Source organism: Ptychodera flava, chromosome 14 (genome assembly GCF_041260155.1).
Source record: "Ptychodera flava strain L36383 chromosome 14, AS_Pfla_20210202, whole genome shotgun sequence".
NCBI classification, from domain to species: Eukaryota; Metazoa; Hemichordata; class Enteropneusta; family Ptychoderidae; genus Ptychodera; species Ptychodera flava.
The window spans coordinates 16,536,116-16,561,707 of record NC_091941.1 but is presented as its reverse complement, the minus strand read 5'-3'; the positions used below and the strand labels follow the sequence as shown (position 1 = coordinate 16,561,707).

The following is a 25,592-nucleotide window of genomic DNA, read 5'->3' as shown; positions in this document are numbered from 1 at the left end:
AATAATCTCCACAAATGTAATATCAACCACAATTGTAATAAAATGCACCCATAAATGTAATATCACCCATAAATGTAACAAAAATCAACCATAAATGTAATAAAACACCAACCATAAATGTAATAAATGGTAACCATAAATGTAATAAAAAAACACCCACAATGTAATACTTATCAACCATAAATGTAATAAATCTATTTTGTCGTTTCATCGAGGAATTAGCCCCTAAATATTTATATATGTAATAAGGAAAGCAACTCCACACATTATTCATTTCTTAATTGTTTGTGTTTAGTGTGTTTTGCATATTTGAAAATGTATTTTACGTTTCCCTGTTTTGTGTACAGAACTGATTGGCCATGGCTAGACACAGCTGTAATCTGAACGTCAGTGCAGTCTCTACTCCAGAGTGGGGAAGACTGTAAAACACTACGATCCTTTAACGCCGTTTTTTCGAAAATTGCCGTACTTTCTTAATCGATCGCCTCAAATTCGTCTTCAGTGGATAAATTGTGTGGAATAATCGATAGATTGTCTGTATTCCTATGTTGTCCCACTTGAAGTTTGTTCCTTCACTAGGGATGCCAGGATGTCTGATTTTGTGTTCAAGGTATACGTAGTGTTCGTATCGTTTTTTACTAGATTGAAATATATGTTCTCGTCAACATGTTTTGTGTCGTAAGTTTCTGTTATAAGGTTTTATATTTCTCTGTTATTTGTTCTGAGACATCTGTCATAAACTTTGTGTGGTATCACAGGTTGACGTCCCTAGTTATTTTGACGCTTCCTTATTATGTAATTATCAGTGTCTAGAACTGCTGTTCCACTTCCATCATCTAACGGTTTGATCAGTACCTCGCCGTTTTCTGATAGCGTTCTCAAAGTATTCTATTCTGTGTTTCGGAAAGGAAACCTAGTTTCAGGAAAGTATGCAATAACATTATACTAGTCTTATTAAAGTTATTATTTACTCAGGGCATTGATAAACAAATGATCACATATGCAAGTTCAAGTTTATTACATTTATGGTTGAGTTTTATTACATTTATGGTTAATTTGTTTATTACATTTGTGGTTGCGGGTTGTTACATTAATGGTTGACTATTTTATTACATTTGTGGTTGATTTTATGACAATTGTGGTTGATATTACATTTGTGGAGATTATTACATTTGTGGAGGTTACAAACCCAACCAACATTTGGTTGTTAACCCATTCTTAGTTAACAAGTTACCGAAAATTGAATGAATCTTTGCAAAATAGTGATTTTGAGCAAAAAAAACCCGCTATGCTATACTCACACTCTGACTCTGACACTCTGAAGATTACTGAGGCGGAGACACTCTCACAGACAGACTCACGGACCCACTCTCTCGCTTTTGAGGGACACTCTGACAGTGTATCAGCCGCTGGGCCGTGAGGTCTGGCTAAGGTTCCGTATTCTTCAAACAAGTTCCAGTTCTACATCATCACTATATCAGTTCCAGCGTCTTCCGCATTCCTGACACATTTTTCATTGCATTACGACAAAAGGAAGAAACGCTGTGATTGTAGGAAACATTTTGCATTGAAAAAGAATGTAAATGATTTATCAATGCAAGCAATAGGTGGTTCATTACTGATGTCTGCCTCAAGTGATCATAGTGTATAATGATCAAAAAAAGTTATTCTATAATCTAAGATTGCCGGCTACCTCGTGTGTTCTTTGCTTGCAAGTGCTGTCGTCAATTTCATGTCCCCGTCGCTACGCATTTCATTTTTTTTTTATCCAACATCCAACGGGCGTTAGCCCAATTACAGGATGAGGTATCATCATAACCCACTAACTCCCCCAATGGAGCACTGAGGAGTAAAGTGCCTTGCTCAGGGGCACAACACCGTGCTAGAGTCTTGAACTCACCGTCCTCTGACAGTGAGTCCATTACTCTGGACCTACTGGGTCTTGAACCAGGTGTCGAACTCACCATCCTCCGATAGTGAGTCCGTTACCCTAACCACTGGTCGGTGGGCTGGAAGGGCTCGCCGTGCACATCCCCAAATCTCTACTACATGGGTATTTTTTTGTTCTGTAGGATCTGCTGAACAAGAAAAGAGATGTTAACATTGGACATTTTGGGACGCACTACCTCTCTGGGGTGGTTTTTGATTTGCATGTACCGCGAAAAATGGCGAAAAATTCTATATATATTATTTGAGATTAAATCATCACTCAGACTATTTTTACGTTGGTATTTTATCATTCCAGTGATTTATTTATGGTCACTGAGTTTAGAAACGTTGATTAAAGTCACAAAATCGCGTTTTCCTCAGTTCGACATTTGTCTTGCAGTCTATTCAAAAGAGTGTAGCTTGGGAAAACATGAATAGTCACTAAATTTTGTTTTGTTTTCTTTCCCACTATGTCACAAATCTGTTCTCAAATAATCAGACTTATACCGACTAATTATGTTTGTGAAATCTCTCTTTCATTCTCCTATCTCACACTCTTTGTTTCTGATAAGCATTTTTATCTTCAGATGTACGCATTAGACTTGCAATGATTGCCGCTCATAGCTTTATGTCACAAGGATAACATTCTGAAGCAATCAAACTTGCTTTGACATCGACAAATCACCATTTTCGCTTAAAACTTTTGTGTTCCCCGATTCTAGGATTTTTGATTCCGTAGTCCGATGTCCTAAATGTGATATTCAGTCATTGTCGCACATTTTTGATGTCGAAAATTTGTGTAACTTTCTTGCATCTGTTTTTGTTCCAAAGGTCGCAAAACTTCTGACATTACTCAGCCATGCCAGCATCTTCGGCACATCAGCTGAATTTGCATATGATTTCACGCGCGGATTGAAAAGAAAAATCCGCCGTATTTTCGCAAGAGCATGAAGGGTGGTACCCTGCCGTTTTATTTCCGACACTGGCCTTCAATCCGCCCCATGGTGACGGTTCACAGCTTATGCACGTGTACCAGCAATACCAGTAATCGTCAGCCTAGTCCTTGCATCCGCCCTACGGTGTCCAAAGATTTTGCTCTTTGCAGTTATTGGGATTGCAACTTACAATAACCAAGGTGTGTGCTTGACGAATTAACGAAGACTTAGAATTAGTGTAAAAGTTCATTTTGAACTCTTGCGTATAGCTGTACTGTTGATATCTGATGTCTATGTTGATATCTTTCTAATTCAAGAAACGAAACCACAGGACTTAGGTATTAAAAGTTTATTGGATAATCTGAAACTTGAAAATGCTAAACTGACAGGAGATAATCAGGCGACACAGAAATTAGAAATTGAGGAACTGATCTTGTGTTTTACGGAGCTAAACAAAACAGAAACGAATAAATGGTCGTATAGCCAATGGCAGAGAAGGAACTGTTACATGTGCATAACGGCAAATGGCTCGTAGTTAATTATGTCATAATGTCAACTGAGTCATATGGTGAATCCTTTAGAAATAATTTGGTACTTCTAAGTGTTCAAAGAAACATAAAACTATAAAAAAATGAATCAAACTAGACTCATTTCGAGATAATGATATCTGAGTTGTGTTCTACATTAAAAAACATTTCGTAAGAGTCACCGTGACAATGAAATCGGCTTGGTATGACAGCATCTCTACCTACAAAACGCTTTGGCAAAGGTTTATTTATGCAGAAATTTGCACTTTTTGATATCAACGTGTTAGGCATGCATAAAATATTCCATTTTCCAAAGGATCCTTAGGGTGTATGAAATTCAGACCGTGGAACTTTGCTGAGAATATATTTAATGAGGAATTTAATTTCTTACACATAGGGGACGAAGAAAGCGGGAATGGATTTTGATATGATAGCATCTGAAATGTTCTGATTGCAAAGCAAAATTTTTTTCATTGTCTTATAATATTGAAGAAAGGTAAGACCGTCAGGCCCGGATGAAATTCCGCACAAATTTTACAACGATAAAGCCGATGCTGTTTTACCATTATCAGTAAAATTATTCGAAGCTATACTTAAAAAGATGACAGATCCGATGTTAACAGCTACCCTGGAATTCAAAGATAATATGTAACAAAATTCTGGAATACCTCTTTTTAATGTTTTGAGAAAGACCTTTACATGTGTTTCGAATGAAAGTATGACCAATTGGTCACGCACAACAAACGTATTCACAGATAGCAGACTGGCTTTCGTAAGAATCTTGAAACTGTTTGAAAATATCTTTATTTTGCATGCTATAATTCAAAAACGTCAAAGTTTTTGAGGTAGAAAAACAATTTTGTAGGTATTTCAAAATCCCTGGAAACAGTCAGTTGCTCTCTGCTACGTCATATCTTACTTTGTTTGGGAGTAAACAGTAAAATTACCGTACACTGCATTCGGTGTATGCAAGTATTAAGTCGTGCGTTACTGACTTTTTATGCCATGTCAGAGCAGAGTTTTTCATTAGTCAGGAGTGAGAAAAGTCTGCATTAAACCCACTTTTAATCAGTAAAGGTTGTTGATGTCTTCCAGCATAGGTCAAATGGATATACACCCGACTCAAGATACATGTGCATACAGCCTCTTTGCCCTGTTACTCGCAGGTGACGTTGTAAGGGATTTTCTTCTGACATGGTCACAAATTTACAGAATCCGGTCAACATATTGCTTAAGGTAGTATGCACCTCGAAAGTGAAAGACTTAAACTTTTGCTCAAACTTTCCTCAAGGAATCTTTAGACAATTCTCTTGCAAAATCAAGAATAAAAATCGGGGGTCACCGTGCAAATTTTTGTACTAGAGAAAAAATAACCCAAGATTTGCCGATATTTAAAATTCAAAATGGCCGCCATCCCTGTGTTAACTCTATGGAGAAAAACAAAATTTCTGAATTTCGAAAAACTAAGCCGGTTAAAGGTTTTCCTACACCAAGAGCTTTAAAATGAACCCCAACAAGTGGTAGATCAGAAAAGAATTGTAAAAGTTAGAGAGTACGAATAACTGTCCCCGAGGCGCGTTCTACCTTAATTTCTATGCAACTTAAAATGACAAGACAAGCTTATCATGATCTTTCGTAGGGGTGGCCACATATCAAGATATAAAACTGGCATTTTTGCAATCAGATGGTGGAAATAGTCCCACAGTACAAAAATGTCTGGGTTTACTTCTCTCATCAAGAAATGTATGGTCGAAGGCTGTCCTACAGACGTTAGAAAGCCAGGCCTGTACAGCGTTAAATCTCCGTTTATCGTAAGAATTTAGATTACTTCTCTAAGGAAAGCCACTTTAAGGGTCACTTTTGAAAACATCGTGATAAACTGTCGATGCAAATCCATAACATGCTGCGTAATCTTGATGACTTGGGAAGGCATTCTTGGACAACATCAGTAAAAATTGTGCTTTTCTGACATGGACTAGTCACGCTTGTTTCACCCAAGAAATAGCAAACGTGTTTAATATCCTCGAAACCAGCACCCAGGACGCACTCAAACAGCAATGGGAAAGCGACCTCCCAGACAAATCGAAATTCTGCACTTACAGACTGTAGATTCGTTTATTAGAGCCACGAAGATATGTGTAACAAAATAGTTATTACATTCACTGGCATGTTTGCACCGTTCTACGCTACCGCTGACATTGACTGAGTGATGACGCAATAGTTACTCAACGCTTGAAACTTACACTATTTATAAGCAAAGCGTGGAAGACGAATATCATTTGCTTCTGATACGCCCATTGTATGTTGATTTGGAAAAAAAAAACTATCTGTACTACAGGAAGCTACTGGGGAATCAAACGTTTTGTAAGTTCGAGAAAATAATGTGTTGAACGCATTCTCCTTCTGGATCTGTCACTTTGTATAAAAGCACTTGACTTAAGTAGTCTACTGCAAAAAGGGATGGACAATCGATAGTCTAACATGTGTTTTATACCATTTCTGCAACACTTTCTTTCAAAAAACAAAAAAAAAAAATGAGCAAGAAAGGCATAACATGTGGATTAAAATCGGTCAAGTACAACGAATTACCAAAACCAAAACATAACTAAATATTGGAAAAGTTAGTAATATCTCATCGATATTTTCTACTCCACGATTCCCAGCAATAATTTCAATCTGTTCAGACAGATGTTATGGACTTAAGTAATTTGATTTTGTGAGACTAACAGTGGCAAAAAAGGTAGAATTCTTTGAAGTGTATCTGGTCAAATAATGGGTGGTAATGGCAATATGGTCTCTGTACCATACTGAATTTCAACCAAAGTTTCTAATCTACATATAAACACCATTACAGGGCTAATACATGTAGTTTAAAAACGTTTATGTCATGGGTTTTAGAAAAGCAGACCTTTTCCCCCTAAATCATGCGTGTAATATTTGATTTCTACGATTAATCATCGCCAAACAATTGCCGGGACAAATTGAATGGGACCGTCACGTACTACCCGCAGATCCTGCAAAACCTACAATGTTGTTTTTCGTCACTAATTAATAGGAAAATGTCTACCATGTGAAATTTCCTAACAATGAAATATTTCGATCAAACATCGATAAACTTTTATCGTCACCTACATAACATAGGAGTGTTATTAAACATTCTTTTCAAAGAATAAGACAAATAGATACTGTTACGGGGCCCTGTTGCGTTGAATGGCTCATTGTGTTTGTGGGATACCCTTTTGTTTCTATGTCAATCGTAATTGCTTCCATTGTTTCATTGTTTGTCCTTCATAATTTGAATTGAACAATTTCATGATCCTTTTCCTGTCCGATTAAGTGTGGGTGGTGGTGGTGGTGGGGGTGTGCTTACAATTAAGAAATAAAAGGCGATTTTGCAATTGTCAATGTTTTTATAACATTTAACCTGCTGGGGACTAGTGGCGCGTTCTGGTAAGGCCACGGCGATGACGAAATGTCGAAAGTCATCGCAAATGATAGACTTGGTTCAAGTCGGTGAATTAAAAAAAAAATAAAATAATTTATAATAGTTTCTCTTGTGTCTCTCCTATTTCGTACAAACCTATCCGGAATTTTGGCAGCTCACGCCAGGTTTTCCCTGCGATTGAATGCGTCACGATTGAGTCTGCGCAGTAGTGAGTTAGTTTCTGCCGGATTCCGGGTGAAACTCCGATGTATAGCGTTCATCCCACTCATCGCGTCCACTCACGCGCGCGCGCGTTTCACACGAAAGCAGATTACAAATCATTGCGTTCACTCCACTCAAACATTCACAAATCACAGACTTGAACCAAGTCTAAAAATGATCGTGCTCACACTTTCAAAGGAAAGTTCAATTGACAGCGAATGTTGTTTTGCTTCAAGTCGTCAACCATAGAGTACAAGAGAAACTGGGAGGGCTAATTTATGAACTTCAGTTCCAGAGAAATTTAAAAATGTAATCGCCTGGGGCTGGACATGAAATTGAGAAATAAAAGGTGAGACATGATATGCAAATATCAATATTTTATAACAATTAATCTGCTCAGGAGCATGGGAGTATTTCTGGAGAGCCCGCTGTGACTATGTAATGGCAAAAGTCAATGCAAATGAGTGTTTTTGTTACACAACGATAGTTGTACAACGCGCATCGGGGAGAGAAATTCGGACTCTCAAACTTGCTTAATTCTTTTCTGGTCTTGTGGGGGTTCATTTTACCGTCTTAGGTTTTCGAAATTCGAAAATTCAATTTTAACTTCTCTCCATAGAGTTGCAACAGAAGATGGCGGCCATTTTGGATCTCAAATATCAGTAAATCTTGGGTAAATTGTTTCTCTAGTACCAAAATTTGCAAGGTAACCCCCGATTTTTATTCTTGATTTTAAAAGAGAATGATTGAAATATTCCTTGGGGAAAAGTTTAAGCAAAAGTATGTCTTTTACTTTCGAGGCGCATAAGCTTACTACCTTAATTGAAATTCGAAAGTGTTATAAGCAAAACTCATTCTAACTAGCCTTGGTAATAAACACTGACAAAGTACCATCAATTCATTCTTGCTGGTAGCATGGGAATATGTCCTGGTCGACTATAAAACCATGCGCTGGTGTGTGATCTCGCAATACAACCTCCAGCACACCAACGAGCCGGGCGCACAATACACCACCGGTAACCCAGGTCTTCGTTTGTTTTCGTAGGCGCTATAAGGGACACGGTACTGTTTCAAGATGTACACGAGAGAGAGAAAGAGAGAGAGAGAGAGAGAGAGAGAGAGAGAGAGAGAGAGAGAGAGAGAGAGAGAGAGAGAGAGAGCGAGAGCCATCTCCATTTGTTACTTTTTGTGACACATCGTTCGAGGTGGCTTTCGAAATTGAGTTTGTAACATAGAAAGCTTTAATGTCTGTGTGGTCATGTATTTTTTTTATTTTATTACTATACTTATGTTGTTACTCGGCTTCATTCCTTCAAACAGTGACGTCATGTCATCAACGATGAGAGCTGTATTTGTACGAAAGTACGGCGGCCCAGAAGTAATGCAGCTGGAAGAAATACCGATTCCAAGACCTTCGGGGAAGCAGGTGAGGATGAGATCGGACAGTGATTATAAGTCATTCATTATTAGTGTCAGTTTCTTGCTAAAATCAGTTGGTATTCCTCCATGATGCTGTCCCAGGATATCCCTCCTTAGATAGTAAGATTTACACATGTGTAGGTCTTTATCCAAGGAGAAATGCCAAACTTTTCGCTACAACCTAATGATTTTGTCATCTCCCAATTATTTCCTTCTATTGAAATAACAAGGTACTTATCAAAATGAAGGCGGCCGGCGTGAACGCTGTCGACTTCAAGTACATCTCGAACACAATGCCAGAGGGCAGTATCCCAGTACCGTTCGTACCGGGCATCGATGGTTCGGGAATTGTTGCCGAGATTGGATCTGAAGTGCAAAGTGTGAAGGTGAGCGATAGAAAAATGTGTGTGTGTGTGTGTGTGTGAGAGAGAGAGTGTGTGTGTGAGAGAGAGAGAGAGAGAGAGAGAGAGAGAGAGAGAGAGAGAGAGAGAGAGCTACTGCATTCTGATCAACACGTAAGCAAATGTCTAGATATTGTTAGCCGCCCTATATACAGCATACGATGGTGTACAACAGACACGCAAGTTATGGTAACGCATGGGTCGCTGTACCGAGCATAAATTGAATTAAACAACATTGTTCCATTTCAAGAGATATTGTTACATTTGATCGACATTTGGTCAGTTTGTTGCTTTTATTAAATCATAGCAGATTATAACATGAGAATTGTTGACAGCCACGGTCACGTGACTGAAAAGTCACATTTTCTCGGTAAAATTGATAGATTTGGAAAAATTATCTAAAAAAACCTTCAACGTCTAAACTGGAAATGATTTTCTTTTTGTATTTGTTCTGCATATTTGGAAAGAGAAATTATCATATAAGGCACTGTCCCCTAAATAAACTAATTTGACATCTTTATCTAATATTGTAAAATGTCCTGGAAATGTAAAAAACTGCTGCAATCTTTAGACATTCGAAGAAAAATATTGTTAAAATTCAATTATTCTGAATAAGTCAGTAGTTGTTTCAAGAGCCTCAATGCAAATTGGCGACGGTTTGTTCGGTTTGTACAATGATTTTGCCGCATTCCACACGGAGACCCCCTGTCGATATGCGACCTATGTGATGATCTCTTTTGTAGATATGTGACACCAAGGCTGATTGGTTATTCACTGAATTCCCGTTTGACAAAGAGATATGTATACTAGCAATATTGACTTTCTGTTAGCTGAATTCTGGTTGGTCAGAGAGAGAGAGAGAGAGAGAGAGAGAGAGAGAGAGAGAGAGAGAGAGAGAGAGAGAGAGAGAGAGAGAGAGAGAGAGAGAGAGAGAGTTACGACTGTTGATTGTATTGGACTACAATGTTCTCATAATCTAGTTTGTGTGTGTTACTCTAATTATAAACACTTGATGATTGTGTACAATTTTGAAAATGTATACTCAGTATATGGGTGCTAGATCACACAAACCAACATCTCAAACATACCGAACCGCGTCATTGATTTTTTACGCAAGTTAACGTTTTACAATATCTGAGAGAGACTGACTGAGACAGACAGATAGACAGAACACACACTCACAGAAAGACAGACTTATGGCAAGCCAAACGTTGCAATATTCTAGAAAAAACTACTTTCTTTTTAAACAAAACATTTGCTTTGTGCAAACACCTATTTTCGTTTTGTGAATATGCATTTTCTTTGTGTTATAACCTATTTTCTTTGCATGAAAACCTATTTTCTTTGTGTAAAATCCATTTTCTTTGAATAAAAACCTATTTTATTTGTGTAAAAACCCATTTTGTTTGTATGAAAACTTATTTTCTTTTTGTAAAAAAACACTTTCTTTTAAAAAAGAAAACATGTTCTTTTCGTACAAAACATTTTCTTTTTGTAAAACCTATTTTCTTTTTGTAAAACCCATTTTCTTTTTGTTGAAAACATTTTCTTTTTTTTACAGACCTATTTTCTTTTTGTACAAACCTATTTTCTTGTTGCACAGCCTTCATTCATGTTGCAAAACGTATTTTTTTGTTGCACAACCTTCATTCATGTTGCAGAGCCCATCCTAGTATTCCAAAGCGACCATTCGTATTGGTCACGTGTCACATCTGTTTGTGCTTGTTCAACTCACGTTTCTCTTTAAAAATGTGTTATTTTTATTTGAAATATCTTCTTTTATATTAATAAAATAACATACGCAAGTTTGTAAAACTTTCATTCTTGTCAGTATAACCTCATGAACCTATGCTTGTATTCCAAAACGGTCATTCGCATTGGTCATGTAACCTTCGAACTAATGATGGCGTTTTGGTCAAAGGTTATTTGCAGACGCCACCAGTTATGTGCTATCTGTGTTACCGCAGTACTGGTCGGCTCTTCTATGCGCATCTTCGCTTGCCAAGGTCTCGTGTCAGGGCAGCTGGATGCTCTCCGATGAGGTTGTTATTGGGAGACTGTAGTCGACGTAACGGACCCGTGCGGGCGGACGATGTGCTACGCGTGGTCAAGGTTTCGTGTGGTCCGTGCACACCGTTCGGTGCACGGTATAATTATTTCTTTTAGCGTCATTATTTAACTTTTTGCGAGAATTTCGTTTCATCACAAATGTTGAAGTCCAATGACTGTATCATTACGTTGAAAGAGATAGTTTCACACTGGACAAGTCAGAAAGAAGGCTGTCTTCACGAGGCTTCGGCAGCATGATTATCGTTTTTTCAACCATGTCAGCGATTTGATAAAGCCTATAGGAGGTGTGTGGTTGGCGCAACATGGTCCCTCCTCCTATGGACCTTGGCAGTGGGACCGTGACTTATACGACACTGTCATTTAATGCTCTGACCACAGGGGCTCACAATGGCTATATAAGTCAATATTACAGCGTTTTTCTTTCTTTTTCAATGTTACAAATAAACTAGCTGAGCCTGAAGAGCACAACACTTGTGTAGCTGTCTTTTGTGTAGCTTGTATTGGCATGTATAGTGCGCCCTCAATAGGGAGTGTGATCATATGTAAATGCGACCTTTAGTTCCGTGACCTCTAGCCATTCCTACTTCCTGTCCTCGCTATGCTTACTGTTAGTACAGTAAACACAGCGACGTCAGTAAACACAGCGACGTCTGTACGCATGGCCGGCCATATGGAGAGGGAAGTAGGCATGGCTAGAGGTCACGGAACCAAAGGTCGCATTTACATATGATCACACTCCCTATTGAGGGCGCACTATACATGCCAATACAAGCTACACAAAAGACAGCTACACAAGTGTTGTGCTCTTCAGGCTCAGCTAGTTTATTTGTAACATTGAAAAAGAAAGAAAAACGCTGTAATATTGACTTATATAGCCATTTGTGAGCCCCTGTAGACTTACCAAAAGTCAGTGGGCTTGATAATGGCGTAATAATATAAAATACATTCCAGCAAAATTTGTCTTGATTTAATTTACGTGAGAAGTGCCATTGCGTAAAGCTGTGTTCACAAATAATGGTGGGGGGGGGGGGGGGGGGGGCGGAGGAACCGCGATTGAAATCTTTTTCAGTCTCCTCAATATCCTCATAAAAATTTCAAGTCCCCTAATCTGCATGTATATGGTCAGCATTATTCAAATCACCCTCAAATTATCATCTAGCCGTATATTTATCAGGGATGTACGCCCAGAAAAAATAAACATTTGCGCAGTTCCGCTCGCTGATGCTCGACACCACCTGATATCAGCAGTTTGTAGAGCCATATTCCTATGGCAAGTGTAAATTGATTCATTTTCTAATGCATTAGTGGACTTTTGGATTTATCAATCTAGGCTGACTTGAGTTACTCTAACACTGGCCAGGTCAATGATACCTGAAAAGCACACAAGAGAGAGTATCGAGTAGGCAAACTGTGAATTCCTGGCTACATTTTGCCACATTATGAAAATACTGAGCACAGGGACCTACCCAGCGACCGATTTTTTTTCAAAAGTACCAGACATGCATGACTTAGATGCTACTTAAAACAGTTGTATGAAATCGACAATACTGGAAGGTTAAAATAGTACATCAAATTAACGATTTCATCTCTGAAATTTCGATGTGATAATGGCAAATTTGGTAAAAATGATTCCGATTTAGTCAAACATCTTTTCATTTAAATTAGAGTCTTTACTTTTCAAAGTTTTACTTTTGCCATTGTACGATGAGAATGTGAAACTTTCATTCACAGCATGAACTTGCAATGAATGGTTTTATATATTGCTTTACGCGAATTCATGAAAAACAATAATTGTTCATCGTACATTTGTAAAAAGTCAAGCATGGTGACCCATCTTTTCTTTAGTATTTTATTATTCTAGTATGCCAGAATTCAAAAATCCGTGATAAATAAGGACCCAGTCAAAGTCGTCATAAAGTATCGTCCAGTTTGAATACTTAGACGATACTAGATGATAGTATCGGATAGTATCGATATTAATCATAAATCGTATTATGTAACGAGTTCTAAGCGGTCATATTAAACTATACTAGACTCTAAGATCGATATTTTCTAGCATCGATACATATCAAATATCGTATAGATGTGCAATGTCGCACTGCCCTCGCGCTAGGTAGGCTTGCGCTTAGATCGTGGGGTGAAGCAAGTCTACTGTAGGTGGGAGTGACCGTACGCGTCATTCTCCAAAGCGGTGTCCCTCGATCATGTGACCTGGTAAAAACTATATCCGCAACGTAGATTAAAACAGTTAATACGAATAGGGGACAATTAATTACTCAATAAGTTGAAAAATATTCATTTAAAAGTCAAAAACAAAGATTCAAAGTGACTGGTGGGCTAATCTACTCGTGGCATCTGCAAATAACCTTTGACCAGAGCACATTTCACTAGAGCGCCATCTCTATTCGAAGGTTAGGCCAAACAAAAAAATATGTGCTGTTCCGATTACATGGTTTTAAAAAATAGGGTAGGTAGGTAGGGAAATTTTTTTTTCATTTTTTTTTTATTTCTCAATGTGCATTTTGTACGCGTTCAAACAAACTACCAGTGAACAATTTCCTCATGAAACGCACTCAAATTGAATACCAATATATTAAAATAAAATATTCATCAGTAGAATTGAAGTGTGTGGTTTATTAGACTGCCATGGAAATTGATATGGCTGAATAACAATTCTTTGACACGAAAGTGAACTGTTTATCTAAAGGTAAATCTCAGCTTTTAGCAGTCACTCGCAAGAAAACGCACATGCTTTACGTTGAAGTTGTTTGTAGCCTCGCCAACCTGTATATTTGTCTGTTGTACTTACAACCACGCCCCAGCAGCATCACTGGCACATTCAACTTGAATAGAATACATTTTACATTCAGAAAAACCTGGATGGTGTTCCTCCAAAATTTCTTCGAATGTTCGGTTCTGTTTAACAGAAGACAAAAATCGACCTTTCTTCACCATGATCGCATTTGCGAAACAAAATTGAGTACACGTTATGTCCATCGCGAGTCACCATTTTGTTTGAGACGAGGCCTGCTATAAGTAGGCATACCAGGCCCTTTTTGTTCTCGGTTAAACTTACTTGAATTGTATGTTTTCTTGAAGATCTTGTCTCAGGATTCAAAAACTGTTTGAATAATGGTTCTATCTTGTCTACTTCCAGGGTTACGATTTTTTTAGAATTAAAATATGCTCGATTTTTTGACAAAAGGTCAAAAAATTCAACATATGGCTGAGAGTCATTTTGTGGGTATCCCTATGAAAAATATAGTTGTATAATAACATTAATTCTCTAACTAATCTGCTTTAAATACTTTTTGTGCAATATATTGTAAGAGTACGGTATAAGGAGCTTTTGTTTTCTTTACACAGAGACTTGAAAATGCCAAAAATTTTGTGAGACAGAGTTGAAAATTAATTGGAAGGCACCGTGTTACGTGTATACTACCAGTCAAAAGCTATTTTTCGCCATTTTCAAACTACTGTAATTTTCAGAGTTTTTAAGCTAGCTCTGTCAAATTTTGGACAGTTAAACTTGAGTAATAACAATTAGATCTGTAAAATTTCTTAAGTGTTACATTTGAGAAATTCTGATATTCAAAAAACCAAAAATCATAGGAATATGAATAAAATAAGTCATTGTTCAACTGATCAACTCACAGTACAGAATAATCCCCCTGGAGCTGTCCTTTTTTACACAAGAATATTACTCCCCCCTAAAAAGCTGTCATCTTGTTGTAGTCAATTTTCCTTTAGCATTGAAATCTAGAGCCAGGGTTATGATTTTTCCTTTCCTTTCCTTAGATTTTTCATTCTCTCTTCATTTGCCCGTCTTTCAACTTGTCTTGTTTATCAATTCCCGATTCCTGCACTACCCCTATCTGTCATTTTCCCCAGTTTACGTTTAAGGTTGTTTACATACATTTATTATAATAATAACCATGGCATGCTGACTTTATTCCCATACCGGTACATCATTGAAAGAGTATTCATTTCTGTTGTCAAATATCATTTTGTAAATTTTGTGTAACATCAACAGATGAAAAATGAACACAGTTTAATGTTCGCAAAACTACAGTGGAATTTGATTGAGTGTCCGGTTTGCCTTGCAGAGCTCGACCAGTCTACATGTTGCTTATCATTAGAAAAGTAAACATTTGCAACAAATTCAGGGTTAACGTTTGAAAACAGCTGATTGTAGCGTTGGCAGTTGGGGCTGTTCAACGAAGTACGTACGTACGGCAAAATTCACGGTAAATTCCGAACGCACAGATTTTGAAACTACTCAGAACTGACCTTAACACACAGTTTTTGGTGTACGGGTTTATATTGTAATGATAGAATGACTATAAAAAGTAAAATTGACCAAAATTTTGCTCGATTCACTATCACAAAACACTTCCGGGTTTTCACTTGGCCTGCATGGCCGCGCTGTGCATGGCGCGGTTCGGAAATGACAACAACAAGGTAAATGAAAGATTACATCAAAAAACGGCCGTGAAAATGCTTCAAACTTTCCACAAATTTAATATAACAGTTGCTGTTTGGTATACTAACTCCGATCACTGAAAATTGTCCCTGCATTTTAGCGAAAACCTACCCAAAAACGCCGTTTAGGCACTGAACAACATACTGTAACGAGCCATTCCATTCTAACATAGGAAGTAGTGGCCTGAGAAATGTGCGTGCCGCAGTACGGCACGCTGCAGCGCTGTATGGCGAAAAATAATGCTGGATTTTGAGCGCTAAAATGACACGATATTTTTTCTTTATTTTCAAAAAAAATCCCATGGTAGAACGAGCAGTTGAATTGGAATTTTTTTTATCGATAATTTTATTGAATTAGACCCAACACTTTTTGAGATACAGCAGTTTGAAAACCGGACACCGTTCGGTGTGCAACAACTGTCAGTGTCGATGTCATCATGTCGCAAGTTTTCATGAGCGTCTGGCATCACTTCTAGAAGAATGACGTATTAGTTCTCGCGTGATTCGCGCGATTTGTCATAGTTCTCGCGTGATTTCATGCGTTTCACGTTTTTTCATACCGTTATTTTTACTTCAGGGTTTACGAGGCTCTAAAAAGTCTAGGGTCGGGGGGTTAAAATTGGGGTTGGGCGGGTAATCGGAACAGCACATATTTTTTTGTTTGGCCTTATGTGAACAATACAACATGAATGAAGGTTGTGCAACAAGAAAATACGTTTTGCAACATGAATGGAGCTTTTGCAATAAGAAAATAGGTTTTGCAATATGAATGAAGGTTGTGCAAAAAGAAAATAGGTTTGTACAAAAGGAAAATATGTTTGTACAAAAAGAAAATGTTTTGTACAAAAAAATAGGTTTTACAAAAAGAAAATGTTTTTTACGAAAAGAAAATGTTTTTTTTTAACAAAAAATGGTTTTTTTTACAAAGAAAAATAAGTTTTTACACAAGAGAAATGGATTTTTCAAAACGAAAATAGTTTTTTATGCAAGGAAAATAGATTTTTACACAAAGAAAATGGACCATTACAAAAATAAAATGGTTTTCTACACAAAGAAAATGTTTTATGCAAAAAGAAAATAGGTTTTCAAGAATATTGCAATGTTTGGCTTGCCATACAGACTGACGACGGTCGGTTGTGTTGTGGTACCATGTTCTCATAATCTAGTTTGAATATATTATTCCAATGGTAAACACTTGATGATTGTATATAATTATGCTCATTGACTGGATATATCAACTGAACAAATACCGTCCAGCATCTTTCCACTGAAATATCTCATTATCATGGTGAACACTGAACACTTCATGATTGTCAGTGCCTTGGGTAGTAGATCAAACAAACAAACAAACAAACATTTCATTCATACCGACCTGCGTCTTTCCACATGCCATTAATTTGTACGCAAGTTTTAAAATATTTTGACTGTGTGTATTCCAGGTCGGGGACCGTGTTTACGTCACGTGGGCAGGACACAGGAATGTCGGCAACAGACCCTACGCGGAGTATTCCATGTACGACGAAAGATCAGTGTTTCCCTTGCCCGACAACATCAGCTTTAAAGAGGGCGCTGTTCTCGGCGTTCCGTACTTCACCGCTTACGTTGGCCTTTTCCACAGGTTGGTAATGCATTCACAAAATACCGCATAGTAAACAGTTTTCACGTGTAAGGATTTGTATAAGGAATACACGATTACGAGACATTGTGAAAAATTTATGATTGAGGATCGTATTTCCATGAGGAACTTACATAAAGTGATAAAATGTGCGGGTAAAACTTAAGAAATCGCCAATGATGCCATTCACTCCATAGGTGTCGAGCGAAGTCTGGTGAAGTGTTCTTGATGCACGGAGGTAGTGGCGCTGTGAGTACTTTCTATCATTTCTTGAATTTTTTATTTTTTGTAAAGATCGCTTGAATACTTGTTATGCTTTTGACCGGTTGGCCATAGTGAAAATTCACAATATAGCAGTATGCTTTGAATGGTTTATGAAAAGTCGGGATATGTGTAACAACTTTAAGGGTTACATTTAATGTCAACAAAATGACACCTATGTTTTGTTTTTTTAATTTTCCTTATCAACGAGTAGACACAAATTCATTGCACGATATCTGTGACTGAACTGGGCGTTCCAACGATCAATCTGCACTTAACGCAACGATAAAGATTTGCACTGCGTGTACCTGCCTGCCATCTAATGAAAAATGAAACAAACTTTGTTGTTAAATGGTGAAATTTGTAAAGTCACAGATGACATGGATGGCTGTGAAGCTGTAATGAAGAGCATGCGCCTAAATGTTACATTTCTCATTGTTTTTGAGTCCCCTTTTAATTACAATATTACAAGAGGCACAGATAATTCAGAATCTTTCCGGTCGTATACTGGCCCTACGAACCCCGAGCACGGTTACCTACCGCAGAGACTTTACCAAATTTTACTACTAAGGGTTATAAAGTACTCCATCTTCATACAGATGAAAGTGAAGCTAAATTTATCAGATATCAACACCCTTGCTTTACGATGATTAGGGACCGTTCAGTTTTTACGGCCGGGGGGGGTCGGCAAAATCCAAGGGGGGGGGGTCATCCTAATTTTGGAATCCGCGAAGGGGGGGGGGGTCATCGCTTTTTCACTGGTAGGAAAGGGGGGTCACCACATTTTCAAAAACATAATACCTACAATAAAGTTCACTTTATGCCATGGCCATGATCGACCCTCTTACCAGCGGGCCACCTTCGGCGGCCCACAACAATAAATTGACTTTATGTATTACCCATGACCCTCTTAACGGGCAGAGGCCTTTGGCAGCCCACTCCAATTAGGTTTACTTCGTGCAACGGCCATGATCGACCCTCTTTACCGGCGGGCCGCCTTTGGCGGCCCACTACAATAAATTGACTTTATGTATTACCCATGACCCTCTTAACGGGCAGACGCCTTTGGCAGCCCACTCCAATTAGGTTTACTTTGTGCAACGGGCCACCTTTGGCGGGCCCACTACAATAATTGACTTTATTGTAATAGCCCATGACCATCTTCACGGCCGGACGCCTTCAGCGGCCCTGTCCAGTAAAGTTTACTTTATGCAATGGCCATGATCGACCCTCTTTACCGGCGGGCCACCTTTGGTTGCCCACTAGAATAAAGTTGACTTTAGGTAATGGCCGATGACCCTCTTAACCGGATGGTTAAGAGGGTTAAAGAATAAAGTGCGCCGCGTACTGGAGTTCAAATCCAAACCATGCGGGTAAATTTGACATATGGGTTTTGGTTATTTTTCAGCGGGGGGTGGGGGGCATCAATTTCTTTCGTCTGACAAAGGGGGGGGGGTCGTCTTTTTTTCACGAAAAATGCAGGGGGGTCTATATTTTTTTGAACACCGGCGACAAGATTTTGCCGCCCCTCCCCCCAGGCCGTAAAAACTGAACGGTCCCTTATGTGTTAATGCATCGAAGTTTATCAGAATCGTTTTGGAGAGTAAGACCGTGAAAAAAAAAAAGAATTGTGACCCGGGCCCCTCTCAATGACTGTGTTCAGAGTTATCTCAGCAGCTAATATGAACACAAGATCACGGAAAGAAGAAAGCCGTTTGAAGGACGGCGGACCTTTACTGCTACTGTCTCAAGTCATTAGAATTATCCACGACGAATGTGCAATAAATCTACGCTTACTTTCATCGTCCAGATTGGCATAGCGGGAATACAGTGGGCTAGATCTCGCGGCATGTTTGTCATAGCAACGGCTGGTACTAAGGAAGGTCTTGAACTTGTAAAGAAAGTTGGAGCCCATCATGCGGTGAACCACAGAGAGCCGGACCACGATAAAGTCATCATGGTGAATATCTTTGTGACAGTACTATACACTGTTTCTTATCCAAAGTGCCAGCATAAAACGAGCCGATGCAACTTCTGTGCTAATAAGAGTTTGATCGCTTGCCATGGTATGCCAGTAAGCCTGTTGTATGCCAGTAAGCCTGTTGTATGCCCGAATGTACATCCTATGTATGCTTTTCAATACTCATTTGATCTACCCGGCTAGAATGCGCGCTCATTTCAAACTCTTTGAGCAAATAAAGCTTTCACAGTCCCATTTTCGCGAAAATCGAAAAAATGGAGTTAACATAGGGTTAGTGTAAAGTGTTTGACTTTCAAAATATTGGTCAATTTATGTTAATTTCTCTGGTTCCAAAATTTACACGGTGATTTCTGATTTATATTGTTGATATTGAAAAGAAATGGCTGAAAGTTTCCTTGAGGGAAATTCGAGCAAAAGTTTCAGTCTTTCACTTTCGAGGTGCATACTGCCTTAAAAGTTACGAAAGTGTAAGTAAAATACCGCATTTTCCGTGAGGCCGATGTCATGCAGACGACCTATCAATTCAAGTCATACACATCCGCTTAGATAACTTTTATAGGGATGTGGCAAGACCAAGGGCCATTAATGAAATGAATCCTGGTGTCAATATTTTGTATGCAAGCTTCTGATCTCATCACATCCGATGAAACACTGTACTTTCTCTGACCTAGAATTTGACAGGTGGCCGAGGGGTGGATGTCATACTGGAAATGGCACCGAGTATCAACCTTGCCATGGATATAGAATTGGTAACACATGGAGGAAGAATCGGGGTGAGCCATATCATACTGACTCATTGTGTACATGCAAAGCATGACAATGAGGGCGTGAAACATATTTCACACCAATCTTGACTAAATAAAAAAGCTCATTCGATACCATCAATTCAGATACCCCAGTACTATTAGCTTTCCCAGTGCACGTCACCATACACTTTTCACGTCTCAGTCTCGGTTACGGGACTCTCATCCGGAGACGACCGGAATTTTTTTTTTTTGAAAAAGATAAAATTTATTTCCACATAGTCACAAATAAAACAAATCTACATAACTGTGAATGCATTAAAATTACAATGCGTCTTGTCTGAAGACAAAAAAAACCCCCAAATAATTAGCTGTTTAATTACAAAGATCATCATATGAATGCATTAAGGATGCATTCTTCTCCTTCAAGTCTTACAAGGCTTGAAAATTTTGTGATAAAATCCTCAGTTTTGTTCATCATCTCATAAGTGAAATACAATGTATTCATCCATGAGGAGAGATAACATTTCAATTGCATGACATAGGATTGAAGGGAAACTTTAATCCCATCAAGAGTAACCGAATTTCGAATATTCCAAACTGTATATTTTACAAAGGAAGTAATACAGTAAATAATGTCAGAACTTGCCTTATTATCATTTTCGATTCCTGCAATTGCTAATCTTTGATATTGATATTATTATCAAAGTTGTGTTTTCTGACAAAGAAACAAATACATTTCTGCCAGATTTCTTTAACATATTTACACTCAAATAAGATGTGTTTCAGTGTTTTTTCTTTGTCACAAATATGGCATTTCCCATCACTTAAATTGAAAGTTTTGGCCAAGCTTCCTGTGACTAGGCCTCGATGGAAAATCTTCCAATTTAAATCATTTACTGAATTGCTGACAATTCCTGTTGAATTAAGACGGCTGAATAGAGTATTCAGGTATTTACGTATTGGAAAATCTACATAGCGCCTCCATACAAGCGTTTCATTTGCTTTTGTTTTTATTCCCTCCTGGCGCTGTTCAGCCCGATATCACGTATTACGAATTACCACATCCGATATTAAATTACAGTATATTATTATATTGTTGAATATTGAGTGTCCAACCTATACTAATATGCACTTATTAGATTAAGATGATATTCCCAGTGTCAAGACTTAATTTCCACGTCTTTTAATGCAGGTGATAGGCACACCTGGACCGATTGAAATAAAACCACAGAGAACATACGCGAAGGAATCTTCAATCAACGGAGTGGGAACGATAGCAATAACACCGGTATTAATATTAATTAATCAGTAGAACTAATTGGTTGATCAAAGAACGAAATTTACACTATGTGAGTCAATGTCAAGAGCGGTCATGACATGAGTGGTGGAAAGGGAGTGGGGTGTTCAAAAAGTGCATTCAACTTCTGAACCAATCTCGCAAGGTTTGAGAGTTTTTAAATTTTCATCAAACTCAGCACTTAAACTCATAAGTTTTAGATAGATGCTACACCTGTCCAATGGCCAAATTTCTTTTCCTCCCAACATGGCAAGGTAAATTTGATTTTACATTTGACTTTTAATGTGTTAATTTTGAATATGTGTATGCGCGCTACTATAATTGTAAAAGTGACAGTATGACCTTGACCATTGTATTTGAAAACATCATCTTGTTTACATCTGTTGAATAGCTTGGTTGCTAAGGAACACAAGTATTGGTTAAAGTCTTGCTAAAACCGGTGGGGGCAAGAACAAAACCTGACATCTGGCAGAATCCACTTCGGACTGGAAACTTATCACACAGACAGTCTTGGGTCCAATCTAGCTTACAAATCAGCACAACGGGCAAAGTTCAGTTGTCTTGCTACAGTTTGACCTCAATGAAGCTGTTGAAAATTGATCATGTTTCAAAGTAACAATATTGAGTTGTCCTAAAAGTGAGAGAAAAATTCCCATTGGCTGGCAAACATTCATTTACGCCACCATCAAGGAGACACCTTTTATACTACTCGCAAGACGTTCACACTAAACTTGAAGTCATTTACAAACTAATTTTGAATGGAAAGTTTAATTATTCCTTGTTATGGCAATACGTACAGGGTACACTGGTGAAAAAAATACAGTATTGAAGCAGAATGCGAGATAACCATAAATCTTACGCGTTCTCTCTCTCTCTCTCTCTCTCTCTCTCTCTCTCTCTCTCTCTCTCTCTCTCTAGGAGGTAGTCAAGGAAGTATCTTCAGCACTCTACGCTGGACTTGAACTTGGTTTCATCCAACCAGTCGTAGGAACGGAATTCCCGCTGGAGAAGGCTGCTGACGCGGTTCGTGTACGAGAAAAAGAGAGAAGTGGTGCCCTTGGACAATATGTACTGACAATGTGAATCGAGAACCTGTCGCAGTATTCTCATTTCACAGTGACAATCAAGTTATGATTCTTGAAATATAGCTTTAAATAATATCATATGCTAGAATATGAAAGTCAACTGCATGGTTAAACTTTACAACAGCATCAGAAGTGAAAAACCAACCAAAAACCGGTTAAACTCTGTTGGTATTTATCTGCCAATTTTTATCAGAATTACACGAGAGGATTTTTACTCGACATACAGCAATGATGTTTTTTTTATCTAACGTGAACCAAGCCACCAAAACTTAAAATTAATACTTATTTATATCTTACCTGAATCTTTTCATATTCATAGTGGAAGTGTCTGGTCTCAAAAACAAATTTCTCAGAAGAAACATAATTTAAACTGAAGTAGTATCAAACTTCTTTGTTTCTGTCTATGTTGAAGAAGCAAGTGACACAGGGTCAATTTAGCAACAGGTGATTTGTGTATCTTATAGTAGGCGTAACGTTAACTTGATGCTTCTATAAACTTATTTTAAAAAGTTCATGCACAGATATTTCATTTTTCCTCTCTTTGTTTGGGTGTGACTTGCTGTTTTGTTGGTATCTGAGTGTTAGGATATGTTGAAGGACCAATACTGGTATATAACCAATTGTCTTCTTATCTTTTGGATTAGTATCTATCTTTCTCATGCTTCTCGAAGTTTTCTGTAATGTCACCATCGTCGCCTGTGCTTTTTCCACATTCCTCATCAACTCCCACTGAGGTTACGTTTTGGCACCACCTGTCCCCAAAGGAACAAACATCTGTCATGAGGTGCCCGCAGTGCACGTGCTGACTTCTGACCTACCGGTATGGTCACCGCGATCAACAGTACAACCTTGTGTTTGCAAGCCAGTTTCCTGAGTGTTCTCAAGTAGGCGTTCCTGACACAGGGTCTCTTGCAGCTGATAAATAAAGTGGGTTTCAGTAGAGACAAGAGGGTGTCTTCTGTTAGATTTGACAACTGACCAGGTAGATGTACAGGATACGATATACAGGTCATCCCCTTTGATGAGCTCAGACTGATTTGTCCACTTTACCTTCAATATGGCATTACAGCTGCTCTGGCACCCATAGATCAACCTTTGAGAAATGAATGTCAAAATGTTTTTGGCAATTGAGAAATAACATGGATCTGAAACTTTTAAGATACTTGAATATCTTAGAAAACAAAAAGTTTGTACGGATAGTCATTTATGAAGTCACTATTTGCCACTTGGTGGTGAGTAAATCTAATAGATTGGGAGGTTGGGAACAATTGAGATTTTTCTGGAACAGAGAACTTATATTCTCACGTCCCAAGTGCGCTTGGAGTGTGAGAACACCAGTGTGAGATCAATTTGTTCTCACACTCTGTATTGTTGCGCGAACGAACACCTCGTATGTGAAACGTATGTTGATTGGTGGATTTTGCTCAGCGCCCAGTTCTCTGCACGAATTATTTGACGAATAAAACGTCGCGTAATGTACAACTGGCACTATAGCTGACAGACGACTGAACCGCAGAGTGAACAGGTTGTTCTAGATTTGAGTACGGTCAGCGTCGGCAGCAAATACACGGAGGATGACCGCTTTTATGTTGTAACGGGAGAATTCAGGCCATTACAAACCTATCGGCTGTGTACGCTCGTCGACATATTTTCTGGAGAAGAACTGACTTGACAGCGATACAGTTAGCGAAAGACTTCGATGAGCGAGCCATCTGCACACGAGGCTGTAGCAGACGACAGCAATCACGCAATGTCATCAACTGATGGCCACTAGAGCTGTTTCGCAACATTTTCCTCGGATGACCTGGAGAATTTTGTGGCTGACCAACAAAACAAAATTGCCATATCGGTAATATACATGTTAACGTGTTTGATATGCACATCAATGAAAGGAACTTCATTTTTCTGTGCGGAATGACACAAATGAAACAAGAGCAATCGGGTGCTGTTTTTTGATAGCATAAAAGTACCACAATAAAGTGCATTTTTCTAAAGATATTGGAGGGACGTGAGAAAAATAATCCCACACCCCAATGGGTTGGGATGGAATGTCTCACACTCGTTGGGGAATTCTGTCTCACACTCGCCTTCGGCTCGTGTGAGACAGAATTCTCCAACTCGTGTGAGACATTCCATCCCAACCCGTTGGGGTGTGGGATTCTATTAGTCATTCCACTGGCCCTCTGAAGTTATCTGTGAATATATCATCCATATCCCACAGTACAGATAGCTAGGATCTGACTGAATATAATGATCTGCATAATACAAGTATTACTACATTTATTTGAATACCTCTGTCCTTTGTTTGTCCTGCACTGTTTACTGTGGCATAGGGGCACATTATTCAGAGGGTCACAGGTGATGGATTTACTGCTTTTGGAACAGAATTTAGTTGTCCTCTTGATTTCTGTGGACACCCATGGCAAAATATGGGGATTGAAGGGGCAATGACTTGAGAAATGTAGCAATTTACTCACCTACGACAAAACATCCTTGGATCTTGTATTCCTTGATTCCTTTAAAAATTCCTTGATGTCGAGAGAAACCACAGTCCATCTGTCCACATGTGTCTCACCTGTACTTGAATGCTGATTATACATTCAGTTTCAACATAATTTAGACACAAGCTAAATTTCTAGTGAGCACCTTATGTGGCAGTATAGACAGTGAAAATCTTATCACTACAGCCTTCAATGCTTTCATCCGATTGAAGTGAATATAAGACACACAGGAATTTGAAACTAGCATCAGTCAAATGAATTGGACAAAGCTAGCAAATGAGTTTGGTTCACGTCGGTTCAGGTCACCAGTTGCATCATGGGTAAGAGCCACAGCATGGCTACAGAAAGTGTATCTGGGTTAGACATGACAGCAGTCATCGTTCAGTCTTAATAAGGCATCTTTATTATCATCTATAGTGATTTGAGAGAAGGAAAACATCGTTATGGTGCCAACATCTGCAACCTTTGACAATTAATAATTTGACTGACCAACTTGTGTTATGCTCGAGCACTGTACTTGATAAGAAATGCAGGTCTGATAGGTATCACACTTCTACTGTAGTATATGACTCAATCTAAATTAAACTATTTTGGATGGACTCAAAAACATGGCCACCAACGTATATGGCTTTTATGTAAAATATTAACATTATCTATCATTGTCAAATTGCTTACAAATTCATTAAAATTTAAGACA

General features: G+C 38.4%; 1 protein-coding gene across 2 annotated transcripts; it reads left to right on the top strand.

Annotated features, from left to right (window-relative positions):
• The first annotated feature begins 7,953 nt into the window (after positions 1-7,953).
• Positions 7,954-22,506, top strand: LOC139149555 (quinone oxidoreductase-like). 2 transcript variants are annotated; one of them, XM_070721373.1, is made up of 9 exons: positions 7,954-8,053; positions 8,358-8,463; positions 8,687-8,842; positions 16,849-17,027; positions 17,222-17,273; positions 19,096-19,245; positions 19,938-20,039; positions 21,205-21,300; positions 22,228-22,505. In XM_070721373.1, the coding sequence occupies exons 2-9, from the start codon at positions 8,365-8,367 to the stop codon at positions 22,390-22,392; spliced, it is 999 nt and encodes a 332-aa protein (XP_070577474.1). In that variant the 5' UTR covers positions 7,954-8,053; positions 8,358-8,364; the 3' UTR covers positions 22,393-22,505. The 2 variants fall into 2 exon arrangements, with proteins under 2 accessions (XP_070577474.1, XP_070577475.1); XM_070721374.1 differs by having other exon boundaries at positions 8,018-8,099; positions 22,228-22,506.
• The last annotated feature ends 3,086 nt before the right edge of the window (positions 22,507-25,592 follow it).

Excerpts from the sequence above, each read along its gene's own strand:
- LOC139149555 (XM_070721374.1), top strand. The coding sequence starts at position 8,365 with ATGTCATCAACGATGAGAGCTGTATTTGTACGAAAGTACGGCGGCCCA. Across the intron at positions 17,028-17,221 it reads TACGTTGGCCTTTTCCACAG|GTGTCGAGCGAAGTCTGGTG; the intron begins GTTGGTAATGCA and ends TTCACTCCATAG. Across the intron at positions 19,246-19,937 it reads ACCACGATAAAGTCATCATG|AATTTGACAGGTGGCCGAGG; the intron begins GTGAATATCTTT and ends TCTCTGACCTAG.